This window comes from Podarcis pityusensis, assembly GCF_964106645.2.
Source record: "Podarcis pityusensis genome assembly, chromosome: 7".
Lineage (NCBI taxonomy): Eukaryota > Metazoa > Chordata > Lepidosauria > Squamata > Lacertidae > Podarcis > Podarcis pityusensis.
In genome coordinates, this window is record NC_138031.1 from 84599181 (window position 1) to 84612534 (window position 13354).

Below are 13354 nucleotides of genomic sequence, written 5' to 3' on the forward strand. Positions count from 1 at the left end.
CTATCCTCCTTTTCATAATCGACCCCAGCCCTTTAACGTTAATAATAATAATAATAATAATTTATTTATACCCCACCCATCTGGCTGGGTTTCCCCAGCCACTCTGGGCGGCTCTCAATCGAATATTAAAAACACAATACAGCATTAAACATTAAAAACCTCCCTAAACAGGGCTGCCTTCAGATGTCTTTTAAAAGAAGGATAGTTGCTTATTGCCTTGACATCTGATGGGAGGCATTACACAGGGCGGGTGCCACCACCGAGAAGGCCCTCTGCCTGGTTCCCTGTAACCTCACTTCTTGCAGTGAGGGAACCGCCAGAAGGCCCTCAGCGCTGGATCTCAGTGCCCGGGCAGAACGATGGAGATGCTCCTTCAGGTATACTGGGCCGAGGCTGTTTAGGGCTGTAAAGGTCAGCACCAACACTTTGAATTGTGCTTGGAAGCGTACTGGGTTGAAATCCTTTTTTCATTATCCATGAGTTGAATGTAGTTCTTAATTTCTGGTCTCATGTCTTATGATACTTCTCTAACCTGTTACCTATCTCATTCAATCCCACCCCTACCAATTTCTCTCCCCCCCCCCCCATTTTTTCTGAGGCATTTCACCTCTCCCATTGTCCTCCCAAGGAGGGGGGAGGAGAGAGGCTCCTCTGATCACTGGAGCCACAGTAGAACTTCTCCCATTGTATTTGTTCTGTCTTCACACACACAAGGAAAACCAAGGGGGTGTATTGAGGAGATCCACCAACCATCCAAGAACATTTGCATTATTTTGCATTTGCATTATTTTGTATATTGTGTGCTGTGGGGAATCATAGAACCAATTTGAAATATACTTTAAATCTCCCTTTACAAGCGAAACACAACACACACACACAAGGCAGTGAGTCATAGAGGCAGATGTATATCATTTGAATATATTTGCACCGGAGGATGCAAAACAAGACAGACGGAACTGGAGATATAAACCATATCTAGGATCTAGATCTTATATAGAGAGATAAACCGTATCTAAGCAATTCCACTGCAGCATTCACACCTGCTGATGCCTCCCAACCTCCGTGTCTGTTTGCTGTGGCTTCCTTCCTCTCTGAGTTCTCGTCTAGAGTTAGAAACTTCTGCAGTGGAATCCCCAACCCCGCTCCCCCAGAAGGATTGCTTGGTCTTGGGGGGCTAAGTTGGAAGAAGGAAAGATGCTCTGCTAGAGCGCCAAAGTTCCTGCCGGAGGAGCCCCTGGATCTTCAGCCCGAGGAGCGGCAGCGCCTGAAGCGGCCCCCGACGGCGGCGGCGGCGCCAGCGCCTCCCCTCGGAGCGGGACCTCGCCCTCCTCGGCGGGGCGGCGCCTCCTTGTGCCTGCGCGCAGCCCCGCGACTTCTGCTCGGCTCCTGGGCGCAGCCATGCCGTCCTACTCGGTGACGGTGGCGACGGGCAGCCAGTGGTTCGCGGGCACCGACGACTACGTCTACCTGAGCCTGGTGGGCTCGGGCGGCACGAGCGAGAGGCACCTGCTCGACAAGCCCTTCTACGACGACTTCGAGCGCGGCGCGGTGAGTGAGGGACTGGACGGGACGGGACGGGGGCGGATGGCGCGCTTGGGCAGCCCGCGCTCTGCTCAGGCTCAGAAACCCGCTCGCCTCTCCCGCTGCAGAGCTGCCTGAGAGCCTTCCTTCCACAGAGAGGCATCCAGACGGGGGGCTTCTCCCCCCGCGCTGTTTCTCCCCGTCTAGCAAGCGGGTTCCCCATTTTGTGGCTTCCTACTGACAATGGAAACTTCTGCCCGCTTCCCTTTTACGCGCGTCCTGCATGCCTCGCATCCATCCACCTCTCCGGCGCACCGTTTGGCCCCGGCGCAGCATCTTGGACGTGGAGGACGGCACTGGCACAGACCAGCTGCAGGGAGCAGAGCCGTCTTTCCTATTGGGCTTACTGGTGCATTGCACCAGGGCTGGCCTCTCAGGGGCGCCCCAGCGAGTGGGGGAGCTGCACGGCTTTGCCAGCGGCCTCCCTTTTCCCTGCAAGCCCACCAGCTGTGCCCCATCCATAGCTGTCAGCTTTCAGATTTGAAAATAAGGGATCAGCAGCCTCTAAAATAAGGGATCAGCAACCTCACCTGTCCTGGGGACAGTCTACGGGATACCTAACAATCCGGGATAGCAGTGGGAAGCAGCGGGAAATGGCGCTGAAATAAGGGTAAAGGTAAAGGGACCCCTGACCATTAGGTCCAGTCGTGGCCGACTCTGGGGTTGTGGTGCTCATCTCGCTTTATTGACCGAGGGAGCCGGCGTTTGTCCGCAGACAGCTTTCCTGGGTCATGTGACCAGCATGACTAAGCCGCTTCTGGCAAAACCAGAGCAGCGCACAGAAACACTGTTTACCTTCTCGCCAGAGCGGTACCTATTTATCTACTTGCACTTTGACGTGCTTTTGAACTGCTAGGTTGGCAGGGAGCTCACCCCATTGCGGGGATTCGAACCACCAACCTTCTGATCAGCAAGTCCTAGGCTCAGTGATTTAACCCACAGCGCCACCCGCACAATTTCCCACAAAAAAAGGGAAGGTTGACAGCTATGGCCCCATCAACCATATGGCTGGCGGGCATGCAGCTTGCCTCCCAAGCCTCCACGGGAGGAGAGCGATCCCTGCAGAGGCTTGGGAAAAGGTCAATAACTCTGGGAAACGGGGGTCATCTGAGGGATCTTTGCACCACAGCGCCGGATATGCTTAAGACGGCCCTGGCAGGGAGCTTAAGAAACCATAGTCGAGGACTGCTGTGGTTGCTCTGGCTCAGTCTAGTGGGCGGCTGGCAGAAGCTCTGGAGGGTCTCAGCCTGGGTGGGTTCAGTCCGAGTCTAGGTTTGGGCTCATGGGGTGGCTGCTCTGACTGCGCCCCTTTCTCCCTGCCACCACACACAACCACGCAACCTCCTCTGCCCACAGCAATGACTGCTACCAGGCAGCTTCAGCTTCCTTGCCCACGAAGGAGGGCAACTTTACGATATTTGCAAGGACAGCCGCAACTGCCTCTGACTGTCAGGCTGAGCCTCCCTCTGCCTGCTATCCAAGGGCGTGGTGGGGAGAAGGAGACTTTGGGGTTGCTTTGCAGGACAACCTGCTCCCTCTGCCTGCTGCACCCTCTTTCTCTTAACAGCACACAGGTAACAGCAGCCATCTTTTTTCAGACACTGCAGCTGGGTGCTGACTCCAAAAACCTCAAGGTCCAAAAGGTGTGCAAGTGAGCAGAATCAGATGGCTCCTAAAGGGAACTTTCCCTCCATTTGCCTTCTCTTTGTGGGTGGCGCAGCCTCTGGCGCCACCCAGAGAGAAGGGCAGGGAGTGTAAGCACAGACTCTTGAAGAAAAGCCACAGCTTCCACCTGCCCGCTCAGGGTGAGGTCGCAGGGCCCAATCCTATCTACCATCCCGCCCAAAGAGAGCGTGTGAATGAGCAAGGAGAGAAGGGAACGTAAGCAATCAGAAGCAGTGGCAGGCGTGCCTGAGAACAGGAAGTCCAATTGGGCCCATGAGGCCATCCTCCCCTGACCACCTCCATCGGCTGATGCCACTGGTTCTGCCCAGGGAACTGGCGCGTGAAGCCAAAGAAAGCTTGGGAAATACAGGCTTCTTTTTCTCTCTTCCCACATCAGTGCTGGGAGGACTGAGGGGCTGGGGGCGGGATCAAAAGGAAGCAGAGGGAGGGAAGGCAAAGAGGAAAAAATAGTAGAGGAAAAAACCTACCTGTCAATCATGCAATATCATAATGACATCAATGATTGACAGGTGAACACCCCTCACCTGTCAGATTTGGCCCATCCTGAGAAGGATCCATGGACCCACCTCTGCCGTACAGCCATCTCTTGTCTGATTGATTCTGCCATACTACTGAAAGAAACGCAGGGGGATGTGTTATTCTGAAAGGGCAGTGGCTGGTTCTGCAAGGAGCATCCTCCTCTCACTTTGCTGGTCCTTTTGCGGATCAGTAACTGGTTATGAGACCGGAGGCAGAGAGTAGGAATGAATGGACAATTCATCCAACGAAGGGATATAAAGCGTGGAGCCCCTGAGGATCCGCGTTGGGACTTGTGCTTTGTAACTTGTTCATAAACCATCTAGATTAGGGGTGGGTGCACAATGACATAGCCAAGTTCGATGATGATACCAAATTTTTCATGGTCATTAGCACTTTTTTCTAGAAAAAACGGTCCCGGTATTCCTCTTGTTGCTGTTTACATACTGTTTTTCTTCCCCTCTACAAAATGTATATTTACAATAGCCCTGGTCCTGATGTGATATGCAGGAAAGTCTCGTGAGGCGCCAAAGTGCATCTTGAATATTTGCTTTCTAGGTTGTCATGAGAGAAAGCTATTTTTAACTTTGGACCTCTTTACAAACCTGTACTAGAAATCTACTAACAAAGTCTCAACATTGTAAGGCTAATAATTCCTGTCACGCTACTTATTTCTCCCTATTACAAAAAAAAGTATTGTGAAGCATAGAAAACGTTTGTGAGAGAGGGAAAGCTGTTTGATGAGGACTGCATAAAAGTGGGAAATGACATGAAACCCCCCTCATCAGTTGTAGAATTTCTTTCACCTCTCTTCTGCTTTTTGGGGGTGGTGGTGGTAGGTGGAAGAATATATAACTATATACTGCATATCAATCACATCCTTAGATCCATTTGACCAACCAGTTTCACTTTTCTAAATAAACAAAACAAGCCCACTCATTAACATACTGAACTTCAACTCATTTCATTATTGCTATGATGCTGTTTTGCTAAACAATAAAAAAATAAAGAGCTGCTGATTTGTGTAAAACACTCCTTAAATAAACATTTCCAGAGAAAGCATCTCTGAACACACTGAAACAAAATGAGGGGCTGATGGGGTATTTCTCCCCCTTCCCCAAGAAAGAGGGTGGGGGAGTAAAAATAAAATAAAATCCTCCTGTCCAAGATCTCCCCGTTGATTACATGAGTGAAACTGAGTCTGCCTGGCTAGGATTTCTGTCTGGGAGATCTTCTTAGGATCTCCCTCAGAGGAGGCTGCTGTCACTATAAAAAATTACTGAAAGACTTGAGGAGGGGAAGGGATACCTGTTCTCTCCTCTTCTCTCCCCCCCCCCAGCATCTCCCCTCTCCCTTGCCACCTCTCTCATTAAAGAGACTTCATGAAACAGACCCGCCTGTCAGCTGAGGGCTGCAAGAAGGGTGGGGACAGGAAGGGGCTTGCTGTTTGTTTTAAAGGGGGGGGGGGCTTTCCAAAGAGAGTCTGTGGTTGGGTGAGCATCCTCCTCTGGAGGGCTCCTTATGCTCTTGTCCTGGTGGGATACAATGAGCAGTATCCCCTTGAGGGGGAAGAGCTGCCTAGGAGTTGCTCCCCTCAGGCTCTCTGTGGCTGGCTGACAGAGCCTCTGAGGCACCCTGCGCATGGCTAACACACAACATCTGTGTGTTGCCTCAAGAAAGCTCTGGTGGGGGGTAGGGAAAGAAAGAGAGGGGGGATTGACTTCCTTTCCCCACTTTTCTGCTGATCACAAAGGAGGCATGCTTCCATCCTAAGAGCTTCTTTCCCCAGGGGCAAAAGGAGACTTCATTCCACTCGGGTCAAAGACCCAGTTTGGTGCACACATACGGCAAGGTGGCCTCTTGCTTCCCACAGTGTCATCCTTGGTTTCCTCTTTTGCATAGACTCTTTTGGTTCCATCACCACAGCTCTCGCTTCCTCTGAAGTCATTCAAATTTGTGGTGGGTCCTTTCGATAACAGAACAAGCCTTATGAGCTGCTGCGTGCCAAATACTCAATAAAAGCAGCAGATATGGAAAGTCTGAAAGGGAAATTTACTTGTAAACCTAATTCTGATCATAACTAGAAGATTATCTAGAGTGTACTAGACTCCGCTGGATATGTGGTTTGTTTGGAAAAGTCAGAATAGTGGGGTCATGCGGGACTAAATCATTAAAAGACAATTAGAAAGAAAGAAAAAGAAAGAAAGAAAGAAAGAAAGAAAGAAAGAAAGAAAGAAAGAAAGAAAGATCAGCATGGCTCGCCTTCTGGAACAGGCGTGCTGGAAGTACACCCAGTGGGCACATGTCTTCAGACTTAGTTCTGCTTCTTAATGTCTGCTTTTGTTCTTTTTCCTGTATAGATTCTTTCACAAATAATGTTGCGTAATGTCTTAGTTCCGCATCTCATTTAGTTTTCTATCCTTCCCAGGGAGTTGTTTTGAAACTTAAAAAATAGTTGTTGCAGGACTTTTTGCTTATTGCAGCAAAAAGAGATCCAGAGATCTCTTTCTCACTCTGTGACCATTAATATCTAATATCTCTGCCAAGTTACAGTGTTATATTCACAGGGCAAGAATTGTTTCTGAAGGAATAACATACTCAATTGGGTGTGCAGCTGAGTCCATGGACCAATGGGGCCTGTTCACGGCTTCCGTTCTTTGCCCCACCCCCCCAAAAAATCACAAACCCAGATAGCATTACTGAATGTTTTTGAATGGCAAGTGCTCTGTCAACATTACAACCAGATCCATTCCAGAATTAAGCACCAAAGTGAATATTATTAAAATTAGAAACCGTATAGTATCACATCCTACATAGGAAGTCTATTGCAAGACAGAAGGTCTTAATGTGAAAATAAGAGTTTCAGAAGTGAAGTCGGCAAAAGTGATAATCCTATTATTGTTCTCAGGTCTTTCCTTATTCATACCAATCATCCCATTTACTTCTGCTTCTCAGGCCTACAGGAAAATAAATTAATTGTAGTCCTGGAAGTTTTTGCTCATTCTTATTGTGGCTTTGTATGCTTTCCTGAGGGATGCAGGTGGCGCTGTGGGTTAAACCACAGAGCCTAGGACTTGCCGATCAGAGGGTCAGCGGTTCAAATCCCTGCAACGGGGTGAGCTCCTGTTGCTCACTCCCTGCTCCTGCCAACCTAGCAGTTCGAAAGCACATCAAAGTGCAAGTAGATAAATAGGTACTGCTCTGGCGGGAAGGTAAACGGCATTTCCATGCGCTGCTCTGGTTTGCCAGAAGCGGCTTAGTCATGCTGGCCACATGACCGGAAGCTGTACGCCGGCTCCCTCGGCCAATAAAGCGAGATGAGTGCCGCAACCCCAGAGTCGGCCACGACTGGACCTAATGGTCAGGGGTCCCTTTACCTTATGCTTTCCTGATGCTTGTAAAATTCTTGTACGACAACCTGTCTATGTTATTGTTACCTGTGCCTCAAAATAGTATGTTTAAAAGATGGAATATACTTAGCTCGATTCAATGTCATTCTTTTTTCAATCTATGCTCTGCCCATTTCACTTGTTTTTAGCTTAAGCAAATTTCTGCCAGTGTCAGAACTTTCCCCCAGTCCAAAGGCAACAGTGAGGGGAGGGAAGTATATGATGCACATAATATCTGCACAGGTTCCAGCTTGTCAATCTCCTTCTTCAACTGTGGTGCTCAGAACTGGTCACAGGATTCTGACCAAGGCAGAATAGAGTGGGACTATTACCAGTACTTCCCTTGGGACGCGGGTGGCGCTGTGGGTTAAACCACAGAGCCTAGGGCTTGCCGATCAGAAGGTCGGCAGTTCAAATCCCCGCGATGGGGTGAGCTCCCCCCAGCTCCTGCCAACCTAGCAGTTCGAAAGCACACCAAAGTGCAAGTAGATAAATAGGTACTGCCCTGGCGGGAAGGTAAATGCAGTTTCCGTGCACAGCTCTGGTTCGCCAGAAGCGGCTTAGTCATGCTGGCCACATGACCCGGAAGCTGTACGCCGGCTCCCTCAGCCAATAAAGCGAGATGAGCGCCACAACCCCAGAGTTGGTTACGACTGGACCTAATGGTCAGGGGTCCCTTTACCTTTACCTTTATTATTTCCCTTGATCTGGACACTAGACTTCTGTTGATGCAGCCTAGAATATCCCTAGCTTTTTTGCTGCTGCATCACACTGTGGACTCAGCTTATGGTCCACCAAGACCCTTAGATCCTTTTCACATGTACTGCTAGTAAGCCAGGTGTCCCCATCCTATATTTGTGCAGCTGTCTTCTTTACCTGCAGCACACCTGATGTCACATATGATCTTGTGGGGCGGGTGTGTGTGGCTTGGGTAAAATGGCCTCACAGGTCATATTAGGATCCCTGGTGGTCCTAATATGGCTCAAGGACCAAAGGTTTTCAGTGTTTGACATAAATGCATGAGAGGGAATATTTTGGGGTATCAATACAATGTCAGGTAATTCATTGTTCCACTAACTCAAAAATAATGGCAGATGTCAAAGGAAGGAGCTCAACCATGACCTAAAGGTCACTTATCTTATTTTGAAACTTCTTGAAAAACTAAAAACCTAAAAGAAAACTTCTTTTGCAGGGGGGCAGGAAAGATGCTGAATAAAATATTATTCAGAGAGCAGGCCTGAGATTTACAATAAAATGCATTGCTATTGTGATGGGACGATGAGCTGCTTGTGTGTAAAATCCTAGTCCCTCAGAGTTTGGTCAAGTTTGCAAACCTCTGTCTGTAACGGAGCCCCTTAAACATGGCTCCGTCAGTCGCTGGCAGTGTCTCTGAGCCATCCCTCCAGCTCCCTTTCCCTCAGCTCAGCTCCTCTCCCCCTACTGGTTCCCTCTTCAGCTGCTGAGTCTCTCCCAACCTGTGTGAGCCCTTTCACTTCCCTTCCTTCCGATGGCAGTTCCCTGACATCCACCTCCCCTCCAGGGCCCCCTTCATCCCCTCTCGCCCCCTCCTCTACGGGCGGTGAGGAGGCAAAACCCCGGAATGAACTTCCTTCATCTTCCGATGTCCCGAACACTTCTCTCCACCTGTTGCGGTTCCTGGTCTCGAAGTACTCCTCCTCCTCAGAGTCCATCTCCCCTTCCCCTTCCGATTCCGAGAATCCTTCCAACTCCTCCTCCTCATCGGTGGTCCCAAAGTATTCCCTCCGGAACCTCTCCACAGGCTGAGGTTTCCTTGGGAACCTTTGATGGAACGTTTCTATCAATACCTCGTCATTGATATCTTCTGCCATTACCCAAGTGTTTTCTGACTCCGGTTCTCCTTCCCACGCTACCAAATACTCCACCTGATCCCCCTTCCATCTGGCGTCGAGGATTTCTGCCACATGGCTGCTGCATTCCCTTTCTTCTATGACCGGTCCCCGAGTGGCCATCCCTTCTCGTCCCCCCTCATACGGTGACAGTAACGACCTGTGAAATACTGGGTGCAGTTTCATGTGGTTGGGTAACCGGAGCCTGAAAGCCACTGGGTTGACCTGTTGAATGACCTCAAAGGGACCCAATCTCCTGGGTCTTAATTTCTTACAACCTCCTTTGAACGGCAACCCTTGGGTTGACAGCCACACCCTATCTCCCACCCTTATGGTTTCACCTTCCCTTCGGTTCTTGTCTGCCTGCCTCTTGTATTCTTCCTTCGCCCTTTCTAAGTTGAGTTGGAGCTGACGATGGATTGCTTCCATTTCTTCTACAAAATGCTCGGCTGCCGGGACACCCCATCTCTCCCCTTCTCCCCCTGGGAAAGCCCTGGGATGACACCCATAATTAGCCAAGAAGGGGCTCATCCCTGTGGACACATTCTCGGCATTGTTGTAGGCAAATTCCGCCAGCGCCAACTTTTCTACCCAGTCATTCTCTCTGTCATTGACATAACACCTCAGGTATTGCTGGAGGACCCCGTTTGCTCTTTCCGCCTGCCCGTTGGTTTCAGGGTGCCGGGCAGTCGAAAAGTTGACCTCCACCTGCAGTAAGCTCATGAGCTTCCTCCAGAACCTGGAAGTAAATTGTTTTCCTCGGTCTGAGACCACCCTCAATGGCACCCCGTGCAACCTAAAAATGTGTTCTACAAATAACTTCGCTGTCTCTTCCGCCGTGACTGCATGCGAGCAGGCTACAAAGTGGCACATCTTTGTTAGTAGGTCTACCACCACCATGATGGCTGTTTTCCCCTTGGACTTCGGCAGATCAGTCATAAAATCTATCGACACTGCCTCCCAAGGTCGTTCTGGGGTTGGTAAGGGTTCTAATAGCCCCGCCGGTGCCCGCCTCTCCCCTTTGGCTCGCTGGCATTGCTCACACCCTCTTACATACTCCCGTACATCTTCCCTCACCTTAGGCCACCAAAATTCCCTGGTGACCAACCACATGGTTTTGTGTTGTCCAAAATGCCCCGCCGTGGGGCTGTCGTGCAACTGCTTGAGTACCCTCCCCCTTAAGTCTCCTTCAGGGATATACAGTGCCCCTTTGTAATACAAAGCTCCATTTCTTTCCTCGAAACCCCCTGGTTCCTCTCCCTCACCCCTAAGACCTCTGAGCTTATTCTGGGCGTATTCATCATTCTCTGTTTCCTCTACCAGTTCTCTTTGTCTCACCAATGCCGCCCCACACACCCAGCGGTCCTCTGGAATGACATGTCTCTCTTCGGGTGCTCCCTCCCCCTCCAAATATTCAGGTTTGCGTGAGAGAGCGTCCGCCCTAATGTTCTCTGGGCCTGGCACGTAACAAATCTCAAAGTTAAATTTGGAGAACTCCTGGGCCCATCTCACTTGCCGTTGGTTGAGCACTCGTGCCGTCCTCCAATACTCTAGGTTCTTGTGGTCAGTGCACACTTGCACCTTATGTTGTGCGCCAATTAGCAGGTGCCTCCATCTCCGGAACGCCTCATGAATGGCTAGTAGTTCTCGGTCATACACCGTGTAGTTCCTCTCGGATTTGTTCAGCTTTCGCGAAAAAAAGGCACACGGTCTCCACTCTGACTCCTCCTTCCCTGGCTGCAGAAGCACCGCCCCAATAGCTCTGTCTGATGCGTCAGTTTCCACTCTCATCGGTTTTTGTAAGTCCACATGCAGGAGTTGTTGTTCCGAGGCGAAGGCCCTTTTTAGTTCCTCAAATGCTCGCTCCGCCTCCTCAGTCCAAACGAACTTCTTCTTACTGCTGAGACAGTCCGTAATGGGCGCCGTCAGGTGGGCAAAGTTTCGGATGAACTTACGATAGAAGTTCCCAAATCCTAGGAACCTCTGCACATCCTTCCTTGTTTTGGGTGTTTTCCATTCCAGCACCGCCTGGACCTTGCCGGGATCCATGGCCAATCCCTTGTCTGACAGGCGATACCCCAGGAATTCCACCTCCTTGGTATGAAACTGACACTTCTCCAGTTTCACCCACAGCTGGTTGGCTTGCAGCCTGCTCAACACTTCTCTGACGTCTCTCACATGCTGCTCCTCATTCTCAGAATACACCAACACGTCGTCTAAGAAGGCCACACAATTCTTGTAAAGCAAAGGCCCCAGGACGTGGTTCATAAACGATTGAAAGCACGCGGAGCCTCCTTGTAGGCCGAAGGGCATAACTAAATATTCAAATGCCCCCAAAGGGGTGAACATGGTGGTTTTCCATTCATCCCCCTTCCTTATTCGTATCAGGTTGTACGCCCCCCTTAGGTCCAGTTTAGTAAAAATCTTTCCCTTCCTGACCCTTGTCAAAATGTCGTCAATCCTGGGCATAGGGAAAGCCACTGGTTCTGACACTGCATTTAAGGCCCTGAAGTCACACACAAGCCTCGGCTTGTTCGTGTTTTTTTTTTATCCACAAAAAACACTGGGCTGCCCCCCACCGCCCTGGACTCTCTGATGAACCCTCTCTTCAGGTTCTTGTCAATGAACTCTCTTAGCTCCTGCATCTCTCTGTCTGACATGGCGTACAGCTTGCCTACAGGGAGCTGTGCCCCAGGGAGTAAATTGATTTGACAGTCAAAGGGTCTATGCGGGGGTAGTTGGTCAGCTTCCCTTTCGCTGAAGACGTCGCGGAGATCTGCGTATTGTCGTGGTACCTTCACGTTCTCCGTTACTTCAGTCCCTGCTAGGGTGGCTTGGGCCCCTGCCAAACCCTTTCCCTCTTTGCAGTGTTCTAAGCAATGTGCTGAACCAAAAGAAACCACTCTCTGATGCCAGCCCACCAGCGGATCATGTAACGCTAGCCAGCTCATCCCCAATATAATGGGAGCTCCTCCCAAGGTGGCCACATTAAACGCTATCAGTTCGGTGTGCCTTGCCACCTTCATTATCATTGGGACGGTCTGCAAGCTGACTTCTCCTCCCAACAGCTCCCTGCCATCGATCGTGGTCACCTGCAGGGGGTTGCTTAAAGGGATCGTCTGTATCTGGTGTTCAGCTGCAAACTCTTTGCTCATGAAATTGCAGGAGCTGCCTGAGTCCAACAGCGCCTTTATCTTTAGAGGGTGTCCGTTTGGCAGCTCTAGCGCCACTTCTATCACTAGGGCGGGTTTAGGAGGTTCTGGCGTGGGCACTTTCACTGCTCTTTGGCCTGGCTGCTGTGCCCCGACGGTGGCAGCCAGGCGTTGGCTTTTACTTGCTTCGGTATTTCTTCCTCTCTTCCCTCCACAGCTCCTACCATCCCTTGCCATTCCTTCCTCTGGGGGCAGACTCTGGCAAAGTGACCTGGCTGTTGGCAGAGATAGCATTTCCGGGCGCCTTTTCCCTCCTTCTTTCCCCCCTCACTGGGCTTTGAAACTGCGCGCGCGCGCGCTGTTCCGATTTCCATCGGCTCTGCCGGCGGGAAAGTTGGCTCTGGAATGTCTGGAATGCGGAACTCCTTCCAACGTTCCCCCTTCCCTTCCCGCCTCTCCAATGCTCTCGCCTCCTGGCGCGCTCCTATGGTCAGCGCTGATTTGGTCAGCTGGTCCATAGACTCCGCCCTGGGCGCCCGGGAAAGTTCGTCTTTCACAGCCGAAGAAAGCCCTTCTTCAAAGAGCATTTGAATGGGTTCCGCCGATAGATCCCACCCCAATTTATGGATCAACATGGTGAACTCAGTCCAGTACTCACGGACAGATCGGCTCCCCTGTTTGCAAGCCATTAACTGTCTGCGGACCACTCCCTGTTCAATATCGCTGGAAAACATCAGATCCATGGCGCGAAAGAACTTCATCGTGTCCTTTAGGACGTCACTATTCGCTGCCATCAGGGGTCTAACCCAGTCTCTCGCCCCCTTTTCAAGATGCCCAATCACGAAAGCCACTCGTGATTCCTCGTCAGGGAATTCATCAAACTGCAGATTGAGGGCATATTGCATCTCTGTCCGATAGCCATGATAGTCTTTGGGCTCCCCCCCAAACTTCTGCACCAATCCTGGTACCTTTCTGACGAGCTGGGTGTCTTTCCCCTTTTTGTCTGCATCCTGAGCCCTCCTCTCCTCAAGCCTCGCCGTCTGCAGCGCTAGCTGGACCTCCAACACCCGGTACCTTTCTTCCAGGCTTGGACCCGCTCCAGCTCCTGCTTCTCCGGTTCCGGCTGGGTTGCTCATGATGCCTTCTCCTGCACAAGCTGCTC

The 13354-nt window shown here is 50.7% G+C and overlaps 1 protein-coding gene across 2 annotated transcripts in view; it reads left to right on the forward strand.

The window, feature by feature from the left end:
* Nucleotides 1–1369: 1369 nt before the first annotated feature.
* ALOX5 (arachidonate 5-lipoxygenase) overlaps nucleotides 1370–13354 on the forward strand; it is a 37875-nt gene continuing 25890 nt past the window's right edge. For both annotated transcript variants that reach the window (XR_013988920.1, XM_081014802.1), the window contains exon 1: nucleotides 1370–1548. Coding sequence is in view for 1 of the 2 variants with exons in the window: in XM_081014802.1 (XP_080870928.1) it covers nucleotides 1399–1548 (150 nt within the window). In the remaining variant the exon portion in view is untranslated. The remainder of the gene's footprint in view (nucleotides 1549–13354) is intronic.